Genomic DNA, 14,083 nt, shown 5'->3' with positions numbered 1-14,083 from the left:
GTATTGTTTTCAGTCGTGTTTGTTTGTTTGTCTGTGGACAAGATATCTCAAGAACTACTGAATGGTTTCGTATGAAACTTTCAGAGATGTTTGGCCTCGTGACTGGCACGAACTGATTAGATTTTGGGATCGATCCAGTACCAGACAAGGATTCTGAATTATTTTTCCTATTTTTTTACTAAAATTTTGAGAGCGGTCGGGTTCATTTTTAGTATTCTTGTTTGTGAGAGCAATCGAGTTTATTTCAGATAACCTCATTTTGAAAATTCTCTCCGGATAATCATTGAGAGGACGTTGGTGTTGCATTGGCGGAGGTTTGCGCTCTCTGAGTGCTCTTGTTTCAATATTTAATTTTGCTTGCAATAGCCGGTTCTTTTGGTCAAACATCAAGACCCTATCAAATAAATTTAGAGAATATACCTAAGCTAAAGGGCCTTGTTGTTTAGTGTAAGAAGCCAGTTAACATATCGTCTACATTTATTTCGAGACTCTTTTAAATAAGTTTTAAAAACTAATGCAATTCGAGTGTCTTGTTTTAATGCAAGAAACCAACTACTTTATAGTCTGTATATTTTATACAAACTTCACCAAATAAATTTAAAGAATCAAATAATTTAAGGGTTTTGTACTAATGAAAGAAACCTTATACATTGTTATAGTCTGTATATTTTATCCAAATCTTACAAAATAATTTTTTAAAACTAACACAATTCCAGCACCCCATAATCAAAAGTAAGAAACTGGTTACCTTCTTTATTTCATTAAGTACTACAAAAATCTATTTAAAAGCTAATTTCAGGGCCTTGTTCTCATATAAAGAACCAATTACCTTGTTTTCGTATGTCAATTTTATCGAGACTCTGTTAAGTAAATTTTAAAACTAACGTAAATCCAGAGCTGTTTTCATATGTAAGAAGCTAATAACCTTATGTTTCGTATACTTTAAGGGCAACATGGAATATTATGCAGCTGAGATTGAACTCAACGCCAAGTTCCATACATTTGCCAGGAATTGTAAGATTGTCTACTGTGGTCACAACACGGTGGCAGCACAACTCAAGTGTAAAAACATCAAAAATGGTAAGTTATTCCTTGTTCTATCCTCAATGTCCTATACTCTGCGTGGTAGTTCGACCTACTAGAAATAGCAACCAAATCGCATTTAGATCACATCCTAGCAAAAAATATATAAAACAAAGAGCGTTCATGGCTGTGTGGTAAGAAGCTCGTTTCTCAGTCACATAGCTCCGGGTTCAGTCCCGCTGCGTGACCTCATGGGCAAGTGTCTTCTACTATAGCCTCGGGCTGACCAAAGCCTTGCGAGTCGATTTGATAGTGCCTGAAAGCCCGTTGTATATATGTGTGTGCGTGTGTGTGTGTTGATATATATACATATGTGTGTCTGTCTGTCTGTCTTTGGGTCTGTGTTTGTCCACCACCATCGCTTGACAACCGGTATTGGTGTGTTTACATTCCCGTAACTTAGCGATTTAGCAAATGAGACCGAGAGTATAAATAGAAGGTTTAAAAAATGGTCTTGCGCTAGATTTGTTCGACTAAAAAAATCCTTTCGAGGAGATGCCCCAGCATGGCCGCAGTCAACTGACTGAAATGATAAAAAGGGAAAAAACGTATACAGGGATGGCGAATTGACAGGGTCCCTGGAGAGAATCGGAAAAGGCAAAGAATCGATATTCTTTTCTACTCTAGGCACAAGGCCCGAAATTTTGTGGGTGGGTGTCAATCGATTAGATCAACCCCGGTACGCAACTGATATTTAATTTATCGACCCCGAAAGGATGAAAGGCAAAATCGACATCGGCGGAATTTGAACTCAGAACATAGCAACAGGAGAAATACCGCTAAGCATTTCGCCCGGCGTGCTGACGTTTCTTATTTCTTTATTGCCCACAAGGGGCTAAACATAGAGGGGGCAAACAAGGACAGACAAAGGGGTTAAGTCGATTACATCGACCCCAGTGCATAACTGGTACTTACTTTATCGACCCCGTAACGGCAGACGAAATACCGCTAAGCATTTCGCCCGGCGTGCTAACGTTTCTGCCAGCTCGCCGCCTTAGAATGGGATAATATTAGAAGCAGAAATATTTCATTTTTTATTCTTCATGTTTTTGTTGCAGAATATACAAGTATTGGTGGCGACGAAGAACTGCCACTTGGCGATGAGTTCCAGAGTTTTGTCCGCTGTTTTGTTGCGCAGAATGAAAAGAAACCAACAAAGAAATATGCCCCGGCGAAGAAACTGGTGGATCTTTTGGCGTAAGTGCTGCATGCTTTGTTTAAAATGATTTACTTAGATATAAAATACTTAGGAACATAATACGGTATGATTCACACGACACTCTCTTTTACTCTTTTACTTGTTTGTCATTTCACTGCGGCCATGCTGGAGCACCGCATTTAGTCGAGCAAATCGACCCCAGAGCTTATTCTTTGTAAGCCTAGTACTTATTCTGTCGGTCTTTTTGCCGAACCGCTAAGTTACGGGGACGTAAACACACCAGCATTAGTTGTCAAGCGATTTTGAGGGGACAAACACAGACACACAAGCATATACATACATATATATATATATATATATATATATATATATATATATATATATATATATATATATATATATATATACTTTATTTAAAAGCAGCAGAAATATAACAAAAAACTGTTACTCTGAGTTTCACGTTCCCGTTCATCGGATGCACATTTCATGTGCTTACTCCGGTATATATATATATATATATATATATATATATATATATATATACGACGGGCTTCTTTCAGTTTCCATCTACCAAATCCACTCACAAGGCTTTGGTCGGACCAAGGCTATAGTAGAAGACACTTGCCCAAGGTGCCATGCAGTGGGACTGAACCCGGGACCATGTGGTTGGTAAGCAAGCTACTTACTACACAGCCATTCATTGTTGTGTGGTTGAAAAGCCCGGTTTACAAAACATGAAGTGATGAAATCGCTCTACTTCGCGCCATTGTGGGCAAATATTTTCTACGGCAGCCCAGTAATCCACCGTGGGTATGGGTATGTGTATGTGTGTGTGTGTGTGTGTGTGTGTGTGTGTGTGTGTGTGTGTGTGTTTTGTTTGTTCCCCTCTGTTAGACGACCGATGTTGGTTTCTTTACGTGTCCCCTTGCAAAAGAGACCCATAGAAAAAAGTACCGAACTGCAAGCATAAGTGCTGGAGTCGCTTTACTTGGCTAAACCATTCAAAGCGGTGCTCCAGCATTGCCACAGTCCAATAGCTCAAGTAAGTAAAAGATAACAGATAAACAAGATTTCCAAATAATCTGAAGATTTATGTGAGATTAGAATTTTCTTAATGCGTCTGAAGAGTTTTGATTTGATTTGATTTCATTTCATGGTACAACATTAAACAGTATTTCCATCAAAGCCCACACTTCAAGTCGGTCCAAATGTGCTGCCAATGAAGACTTGGATATAAAATGCCTGCAGCTGTTGCGAGCCATTGTCATGAATGATGAAAGAAAACTTCCCGAAGATTGGGAGACGCGTTCTTCAACACCGAAGATAAAAAAGTAAGCGACTGTTATTCTTCTTCTTATTATTATTGCCTTTGCACAGCTTCTAACGCTGGAGATGTATTAGCTGTTGTCAGATCTGTCAGCTGTTCACTACCAGTGAACTAAGGTAACGTCCCAAACCTGTTCGTTGTGAAATCTTTCTCGAACAATTTTCGTGCGCCATTTTTAATTGCATATTTTTTCTTCTTCTTCTTCCTATTCAGACAAACTGATTGCATTCGTGAGATACAGAACGCAATTAATTCACACAACGCCATTATTACATCGCTGCCACATCTTGCCCGGAAGAGCGAGGCAATAATACGAGAGGTGCTCTCATTTATTGTCATCATGCTCTTTAATGCAAACCGGAATGTGCAAGTAAGTAGACAGTACTCTCTTTCGATTAAAGCCACTACCTCTGGCCACTGTCCTCCATTTTCATCAACATGCTCTTCATTATCGCCATCATCATCGTCATAACTACCATCACTTTCTGCATCATCCTCTTCTTCCTCCCCATCATCGCCTTCCTTTTATATTTCCCTTCAGTAATACTCTTCATAAGAGAACATTAATGACTCCGACTTCTAACCAAGCTGGGGGCTCTACCATTAAAAAATAACTCCATCACCGGTGATCTGGTTACGTCCGCTAGGGAGTTTTTCTCCCTTGTCAATCATTATGATAGTACTTCTGTGGCCATTGAGTTGTTTTGACTCTTATTTCTAGCAATGCTGGTACTACTTAGCACCATCTGTCACTTTAGTGACGTCTATAAACTTGCCTTTAGGCTGTTAAATTGCTAATAAGCCAACATATATATACGTACACACACACACACACACACACACACACATATATATGTATGAAGTTAATTATATGGCCGATCATAGAGTGGCCAATGGTTTCACATCTGTAAAGCACATAGTCTTATAGACCACTCGTCGGGATTTTAATGGCCGCGGATTATATGCCTGCAGTCACTAGAGTCCGACGAGCCGTCTATAAGGCCATGTGCTTTATGAATGTGAAACCATGACCAGTTATATGATTAACTTCCTATAAATACATTGCGTCTCTGGCCTTTAGAGTACGCTTCTTTTTCGGATATATGATCTACTGACGTTTTATATATATGTATATAGATTCACATGTGACGAAATCTTAAAATATCGCTACATCTTGCCATTATATTCGGTTGAACGCCTGGCCGTTAACAACCGAGATCAATGAAAATGCTTTCTATAAAAATTTTAAATATCGTTGCAATACAATAGTATCACTTTAGTCACATGTGAATGTAGCTGATGAGGGCTAATCAAATTTACGTCCAAAACTCGGGTCCTAGATTATTAATTCTGAGTTGTCCATTTTTACGATATTCTGCTTTGAGGTAAGACGAACATTTTCTGTGTTCGCTGCGCTCATATATCTTTGCCAGTATATATATATCAGTGAAGCTTTACATAGTGTCGTGTCGTTATCGACAGTTATTTCCAGCAAACATTGGTGCCTTATCGTACCACTATTTCTTTTATATATATACATATATATTCGCCATGCTGGACCTCTGAAATCTACAAGTTCTTTTCATTCTCTCTCTCTGTTTATTTTCTCTTATTCCTTTCCGATGAAGAGCGTAGGCTCGAAACGTAAAAGACTTTTTCATTTTCCCGAGCGTCAAACTAATACACTTGCCTGTTGTTCATACACCTGTCTTTGTCTTTTATTTTCCTATAAATTTCAACTATATATATATTATTTTTATATTTTTTCTTAGAAATCTTTGTATGATTACTTCCTGTCTACGAGAGAAGAGGTATTCTTCATGGCAGTTCGATACAGAATGCAGGTTTCCACAAATTCTATCAAAGAACAGTAAGTAATCATTCATATATTGTTCTTATCTTATTTTCTTTATCATCCACCTCTTTCCTATAAATTCTTTGAGAATTTGTTTTTCTGTCTTTCAACGCTTGGGATTGTCGAACATTTTTTTGGCCGTCAGTGAAATATTTAACAGTCAGACAAAGTTTTAGCAATCGGTCGTAATATTAGTTTCAAATTTTAGTACAAGGCCAGCAATTTCGGATTAAAGGATAAAGCGATTACGTCGACCCCAGTGCTTAACTGGTACTTATTTCATCTGCCCCTGAAAGAATAAAAAGCAAAGTCGACCTCGATGGCATTTGAACTCAGAACGTAAAGACGGACGAAATGCCGCTGAGCATTTTGCCCGGCATGCTAACGATTCTGCCGACTCACCGCCTTAATCAACCGTAATATTTACAGGTAATCATAAGGCAATGAACTGTGCCGGACAAAATGCCCAGCGGCGTTTCGTCTGACTTTATGTTTTGAGCTCAAATGTCGCTGGGGTCCGCTTTGCTTTTCATCCTTTCGAGGGTCGATAAAATAAGGTACCAGCTGTGTACTGGGTCGATGTAATCGACTTACCCCCTCTCCTAAAATTGCTGGCCTTGTGCCAAGATATGAAACTTAAAGCCAATTTTAACGAGCAATCATAATGTAAGCAGTCAGGCTTTTAATGGTCAGTCATAGTTTTAATGGTCAGTCAAATTTTAACGGTCAGCAAAGTTTTAACAATCAGTCAGATTGTTTATGGCCGGTCACATTTTTAATGGTCAGTCGGAGTTTTAACGGCCAATTACATTTCCAACGGTCAGTCAAATTTTTAACAGTTAGTCCCATTATGAACGACCACTCACATTTTTGATACTCGGTCGGATTTTTAACGATCACTCATACTTTTAACACCGTCACACTTAACTGGCGATACATTCTTTTTAATGGTCAGTTGAATTTAACGCCCAATAACATTTTTAACAGTCATTTAAACTTTTGATGCTTAAATTGTTAATGGTCACTCAAATCTTAAATGATTGTTTAAACTTTGAACTTAAGTTCTGGAGTTCTGGATTTGTGGGTAGTGTACATTTACCTCTTAATCACCATTTCTCCAAGGTTCATTTTGACCCAGAACGGCAGCTCCTGTCACGGTGCCATCTATGGGTTAAATAGATTTTCATAAGGGTAGATTGAGCTCCTCGGCTCAATCTAAGAGGAGGAAACCTCCAAAATGAATGCTCTGGGCCAGTACAAAACAGTGTGGCTGATCAAGCTAACACGTGGTACGTCCAATGACATGCATTCTTACTATGGATACGTGTGTCAGTGGAATACTCAGATTCTACGCTATTAAACAGAATCAGAGCTTATATCTTATTTTAAGGCTTCATACCATCTGCAGACAGAATGGAAAAAGCGTTGCCCCGGATGATAGCGCGGGAGATGCACTGGCATAGCCACTCTGACACGTGGGGCTCGCTCTTACGGACAGCAATATCTGCCCCGATAGCGATGAGCAGGGAAATGTGGTTCGGAGACCGAGAGCGCTGAAGGTCTCAACTAGGTAAAAAGTAAAGGTTACCTTATCGAGTCATGCCAGTTCATAAAGGTCGGTTTCCAGGTTTCTGTGGAGTATATATATTCCTCCACACACACCCTGGACAGGACGCCGGTCCATCGCAGGATTACTCTCATTTTTTGCCAGCTGAGTGGACTGGTGCAATGTGAAATGAAGTGTTTTGCTCAAGAACACAACGCGTCGCCCGGTCCAGGAATCGAAACCACAATCTTACGATCATGAGTCCAACACCCTAACCACTAAGCCACGTACCTCCACCAGAGGTCTCAACTGCCACAGGCTCAACCGTAAACCTGTCAGAGGGCGACCGATTAGTGCCCATTCTGACGGAGGCGAAGATAGCGAGAAATGTTGCTGTTGTTGTTGCCGCTGTTTATTCTTTTTACTGAATTCCATACACGAGTACAAGTAAAGTCCTTAAGCGATTTAATCAACTAAGCCATCCCATCAAACGCTTTGGTCGTCTGTATAAGAACATATTATCAACGTTGCTGTTGTTGTCATTGTTGTTGTCGTTATTATTGTTCTTATTGCTGTCTGCTTTTGTTCAGATCATTATTGCAGAAAAAATCTCGCCGGAAGGAAGGGTAATTAAAAACTCATTATAACATTAATTAAAATTTTTGCATGTTTGCATCGTTCCTGCACGTCTGCATCGTTCCACTTTCTCTCTCTCTCTCTCTCTCTCTCTATATATATATATATATATATATATATATATATATATATATATATATATATATATATATATATATATATGTGTGTGTGTGTGTGTGTGTTCACATATAATTATATATATCGGCGCCAGCACGACTTTGTGGTAAGAAGTTTGCTTCCCAACCATATGGTTTCGGGTTCAGTCCTTGGGCAAGTGTCTCCTACTATACCTACGGGCTGACCAAAGCCTTGTGAGTGGATTTGGTAGACGGAAATTGAAAGAAACCTGTCGTGTGTGTGTGTGTGTGTGTGTATGTGTGTGTGTGTCTTTGTGTCTTTGTCCCTCATCACCCCTTGACAACCGATGTTGGTTTGTTTACGTCCCCGTACCTTAGCGATTCGACGGAAAGGGACGGTAAGAATTAAGTGCACCAGGCTTTAAAAACCCAAATACTCGGGTCGATTCGTACCACTAAATCCTTCAAGGAGGTGCCCCAGCACGGCCACAATCCAATGACTGAAACAAGAAAAAGAATAAAAGTTATAATAACCTTCGGCTTGGCTTTTCATTCTTCAGTTTCATTCGGTTCTCTTTTCGTTTCTCTCTTCGTTTCTCTCTTGGTTTTTCATTTCAATTCGTTGCATGGCCCCAACTCTGCTCTGTTTCTGTGTCTTCCATTTTACTTTTCTTAATTTCATTCTCTCTCTCTCTCTCTCTTAGACGCTACGTTTCGTTCTTTCGTTCCACTTTTTATGAAAGCTTTTGGGTTGTTTGCTGATTGTTTATTTTATTCCGTGTTTTTTTCTTTATTCGCATCATCCATTTGTTTTTCTTATGATCCTTATTATTATTATGATTGCTGTTATTATTATCATCATCATCATCATCATCATCATCATCATCATCATCATCATCATCATCATCATCATCATTATTATTATTATTATTATTATATATTATTATTACTAATATTAAGGTGGCGAGTTGGTAGAATCGTTAGCACGCCGGGCTTAGTGGTATTTCGCCCGTTCTGAGTTCAAATTCCGCCGAGGTCGGCTTTGCCCTTCATCCTTTCGGGGTCGATAAATTAAGTACCAGTTGCGTCCTGGAGTCGATGTACTTGACTATCCCCCTCTCCCAAATTTCGGGCCTTCTGCCTATAATAGAAAGGGTTATTATTATTATTATTATAAGGGCTGCGAGCTGGCAGAAACGTTAGCACGCCGGGCGAAATACTTAGCAGTATTTCGTCAGCGGTTACGTTTTGAGTTCAAATTAAGTTGAAGTCGACTTTGCCTTTTATCCTTTCGGAGTCGATAAATTAAATACCAGTAAAACACTGGGGTCGATGTAATCGACTAGTCCCCTCGCCAACAATTTGAGTCCTTGTGTCTATAGTAGAAAGGATTTTTATTATTATGATTGTTATTATTATTAATATCCATCATCATCATTATCATCATCATCATCATTATTATTATTGTTATTATTCCTTTATTGTTAACTGCTTCACATAGGGAAAGCATGCATTTTAAAATCGATAGAAATAAGAAATGACAGGGTTTAGAAGTAATAGAAAATAATGCTTCTGCTCTTTTCCCGTCACCCGTACTAGATTTTATTTGTTGCATGTCTGTCGAAGACACTTAACTCTAGATGAGCCTCAGACGAGGATTCGTCGGTTCGATTCCTGTCACAGGTATTGCACTTGCTGCATGTCTCATTATCCGCTTATGTGCTTCAATTCGGCACCAGAATCGTTAACATGCATGTACTATGTGTTCTTTATTCATTCGGACATCACCTGGAAAATGGCGACCTTCAGTTAAGTTATGTGGTTATGAGGATGTCGATTCTCCAAAAGTAGTGGTCCATGACATTTAGGTCTGGTGAGTTTGGAAGTCACAAGTTTTGGTGTTACATGATCACAAAATGTTTTAAAAAGATTAGTCAAATGTATTATTTTGGAACGTTGCTTAAATAGGAACGCAATTTCATGTCTTCGATTGTGTGGACGTTTATGACGTTTATAACGATATTACCACGAGAACCAGAAATTAAATGAAAAGCGTGATCTTGAAACAGCCAACTTTGCAGGTGTCGTTCACAAAGGTTTTTAAACGAAAGAACATAAGGATAAGTGTTTTGTTCAAACTTTCATTTCCTTTTTCAAAAAATATTCAGTGGATTTTCAAAAGAAAACCAGATTCGGTTTATCAGCTGACGATCAGGATCGAGCAACTCTGAGTACAGGAAATCGAAGTCTTTCAGTTATAATACGTGCGCGCCCGCCAACACACACACACAAACACACATATATATATAATATGTGTGTGTGTGTGTGTGTGTTTGTACGTATGAGGTCATGCTGAAAAGTTCCTGTCTTTTAGGCTATTGCGAAACGCCTGGCTGAAGGCCCAATATTCCGAGTTCTTTTACAGGCCTTAGAAAAACCGAAGGACTGCTGCAATAAGTGTGTGAATCTGTATTCTCTTTTACTCAAAGCCAGGAACTTTTCAGCACCGCCTCCGATGTATGACAAATATATTTTATGTTTGTTTTTTTTTTCCACCCCACCATTTCTCTAGCCGTTATTTAATGCTGCAAAAAAAGACCAGATATGGAGAACAACAGAACCAAGCGTCAAATCAAGTCTCCTTCCTCTCAATTGGTCGTAAAGCACTACAGGTGGGTAGAACCTCCGGTTTTTTTATGGTTTTTGTTTCTCTTTAGGTCACTACTTCTTTAGTCAGTCCCCATCACCATGTCGCTGCCACAAGTACCACTCTCATCTGCGTCATCGTCATCATCTTTACCGTCGACACGGTCGTCATTGTTGTCATCATCGTCGTCGTCGTCGTCGCCACCCTAGTCATTGTTTCTTCTTCAGCAGCAGCAGCAGCATCGTTGGCGTCGTCGTAGTCGCCGTCCTCGACGTCGTCGACGTTATTATCCTCAATATCCTTGTCGTTGACCACGTTGGCCTCGTTGTGATATGATCGTCATCATCATCGTCATCATCATCATTGACATCTTCGTCGTCATCGCTGTCATCACCATTGTCGTCATCATCATCATCATCATCATTGACGTTCTCATCGTCATCGCCGTCGTCATCATCATCACCATCAGTATCATGGACGTCACCATCACACGTAGCATTCTGTTTCCACTCTTCCTGTCCTTCCTTTTCTGCCTTCTCCTCTCTCTTTCTCTATCTATCTATCTATCTCTCCACATCATCCCATCAGCATCAACATTGCCTTTCCCATCTTCATCAACATGGTTACCATAACAACTTAGTGTAGAAGTATTTTCATGGTCTGCCAATTTACTAGAAATAACAGTCAAACCGTCCTCAGTTCACTTGTCATGAAAGGAAAATTTGGATAATGTACATATATATATGCGTATATATATATATATATATATATATATATATATATATATATATATATAATGTATTTACGTATATTTAAGCGCTACTAATAGTTTCATATATTGAGAAATACCCGGATATATTTTTCAGGCAAAGACTGTATATTATAACGAACTAAAAAAAAATGGATAATCGAAGAAATGAGTGAGTGAATTTATGCTCGGAAACTGAAATAAAAAAATAGTTTTAAACTTAAATATTTATTATTTTGATAAGCCCAAACCTTAGTTTGTTTTTACTGTTTTTTCTTTATTTTCCAGCAAATCCAATTTTATGAAACAAAACTTCGAAATGAAAGACTAAATGGATGGGTATGCATATATTATTTTTACTTTTTTATATATATTATCTACGTTCTTTTTTACTGTATCATTTCTGATGTTTCCTTCGTCTTCCGTACTATACTGCATTAAACATGCGAAGCTACAATTTATTATCATATTTCATTTTGTGTCGTCTGCACACAAACAATTCCCTGTCGTCTGCTTGCATCCATTGCTCCATTTTGTGCCAAAATGTCGCCTTCTCATAAAACACTATTTCATTTTTTTTTCATCTTTCTTTATTCATCGTTTAATTTTCCGCCATTTTATCTTCATAGAACTCCTACTTTTCTTTTGTCATTTTACATAAATAGCTAGTTTTATGTTGTCCAAACCTACATCACCCTATTGCTGGTTACATCTTCAACTACAAGTTCCTTCATTATATGACAGCAGCCTACACACTGTGTTACATTTCCTGTCGTCTGTTCGCATAGAATAATATATTTTGTAGCTTTAGGAAACACAATCGCTTTCGTATTATAATTTTCAGTGTGGCTATCTGCCCATTAATTATGAATCTTATTTGTACATAGAATTATAAGCCTTCACCGTATATTGATTAGAGAAAATAGTCTAATATTAGAGCATATAAACCCCCATGACACAAAAAAGAGGCATTAGTGCAAGTGGGAATCGAAGCCTCGCCCCTTAAATGGTTACGATTTTGTGGAGATGTCCATGGACCACAATAATTTACTGGTGATTTATTTTATCGACAGTGAAGAATATAAGACAAAACAGACCTAGGTCGGATTTGAATGCAGAATTTTGACAGATTTAGTAAGAACGAACAACAAAAGGGCACTTTGCACAGTGCTCTACAGCTCCGGCTAATTCCGAAGACCTCATATTTTTGAGGATCACCTTTGTCGATTTAATCAATAAAAGACTGGGGTCGACCGAGATGAGATTTGATCTCTAGACGTTAAAATATTTAGTTGAAAACCGCAATCTCGGCGCTCTAATTGATGTTAATCTATTGTTCTCACTGCTTGATAAATCTGTGGATTTGTGGTAAAGTAATCAAGCAGCATACCAATTGCAATAATCGCTTTAGTGTACATGGAAATTTTTCTTTTTAATTTACTTTGCTAATTGCATTATGAGAATTATTTCGAAAATTGCTATTTTGTTACGTCAGCTATCTTATGTAGTATTCCATCCATTTTCTTACATTTTTAAACGTTCCTTTCACTCCTCACCCTCTAACAAATCATAGAAGACCCTTAATGAAACAAAACGCCCTTCTGGGAGCTGAAGTTGTGAAGAATTTAGAAGTAGAGAAATATTAGAACTATTTAAAATTTTATTTCATTTTTAAGGCACGAATCCTGCTTGTCATTCTCTGTACATTCAGAATATTTACTTGATCTTTTTAAGTCTTCCATCTCACTCTTCACTCTCTATCTCACTTCAGAATGTTCTCAATAAAGCAACAAAAAAAAGGACCACCCTGTATAGGTACTTTCAGAAATCTGAATCTTTTTCATGTAGACATTTTGCATATTTTTATAGTCTTTATTAATTCCTTTAATTATTCATTTCATTGGCTACTCCTGATGCACTCTTATTCCAGAATATTCTTAATAATGTGAAAAAAAAATTATTACAAGATACAAAGCTTACCGAGGACTGAGATTGTACAGAAATTAATGCCGAGGAAAGAATAAAAATTTGTAGAAGACAACCATTTTGTTTAACATTCGATATAAATAATTTTTTATTACAATTAGTTTTAACCATTCAATTAAGTCCACACTTAATTTAGTCGAAGGACCCACTCAGAAATCCAAATTTAAAATGCCCTGAAACTGCAGAAAATGCAGAAATGTTCTGCAATTAATTTTTTTTTTTTCAGCCATTTTTTTTTTATCACTCAATATGTATTTTTAATTTTTTTTGTTTCATATTGTTTTTTTTTTAAATTATTTATTTTAACCATCTTGCCCTATCTCTTGAATTGCATCCTCCAGAATGGCCTTAATAAAACTAAACAGCCCGTTCCGAATCCCAGCTTGAAAATAATCTTAAATTGCAGAAAGAACGGAGATATTCAGAATTATTTTTTTCAGTGCAGTTATTTTCTTTATCATTCAATACGCAAATTGAATTTTTGTTTCAAATTATTTACACTCGCTCAATTTACTCATTACTCCCTATCTCATATAATTACATCTCCCAGAATGCCCTTAATAAAGCAAAACAACCCACTCAGGAACCCAGATTGAAACGGAGCCTAAGTTGGAGAAAGAAAACGGTTGACGACAGAAAATTCCACAAAAAAAATGCTTTACTAAGCAATGGTACCTGGAGTCGTGATAACGAGGCTCTCATAAGCAAATGTGATATTGAACTTTCTGATGTTTATATAGAGGTAAGCATGGGAGAAGGTTATTGCTTGCCGCAAATTCTCGCATGCTGTCAACTTCCCTTCTTTAACTCTATCCTGTTTTATTCATTTGCCTCTTGGGGGCTGGAATATTTAGTCGCCCTGGTGCCAGGGTTGATCGCTGTAGTGGCTTACTTCTCTGAAGGGTTTTTCTTGTCCTTATTGACTTCTTTTTCATCATTGATGATGCTATTTTCGCACGCTAAAACTGCTTCTCTATCGTTTGACTCGTTTTCTTTGATTTTTCAGATTTTTAAACAAA

The 14,083-nt window shown here is 37.9% G+C and overlaps 1 protein-coding gene across 1 annotated transcript in view; it reads left to right on the top strand.

The window, feature by feature from the left end:
• Positions 1 to 14,083, top strand: part of LOC106873492 (inositol 1,4,5-trisphosphate-gated calcium channel ITPR3) — a 230,153-nt gene that overhangs the window by 209,036 nt on the left and 7,034 nt on the right. Inside the window, exons 44-52 of the mRNA XM_089338464.1 lie at positions 948 to 1,080; positions 2,142 to 2,280; positions 3,415 to 3,573; positions 3,783 to 3,939; positions 5,342 to 5,439; positions 7,561 to 7,596; positions 10,256 to 10,355; positions 11,367 to 11,417; positions 13,615 to 13,806. Coding sequence (XP_089194590.1) covers positions 948 to 1,080; positions 2,142 to 2,280; positions 3,415 to 3,573; positions 3,783 to 3,939; positions 5,342 to 5,439; positions 7,561 to 7,596; positions 10,256 to 10,355; positions 11,367 to 11,417; positions 13,615 to 13,806 — 1,065 coding nt within the window. The remainder of the gene's footprint in view (positions 1 to 947; positions 1,081 to 2,141; positions 2,281 to 3,414; positions 3,574 to 3,782; positions 3,940 to 5,341; positions 5,440 to 7,560; positions 7,597 to 10,255; positions 10,356 to 11,366; positions 11,418 to 13,614; positions 13,807 to 14,083) is intronic.

Source organism: Octopus bimaculoides, chromosome 20 (assembly GCF_046866305.1).
Source record: "Octopus bimaculoides isolate indiv1 chromosome 20, ASM4686630v1, whole genome shotgun sequence".
Taxonomy (NCBI): Eukaryota; Metazoa; Mollusca; class Cephalopoda; order Octopoda; family Octopodidae; genus Octopus; species Octopus bimaculoides.
Note: the sequence above shows the minus strand (reverse complement) of the source record. Positions and strands in the feature narration are given on the sequence as shown.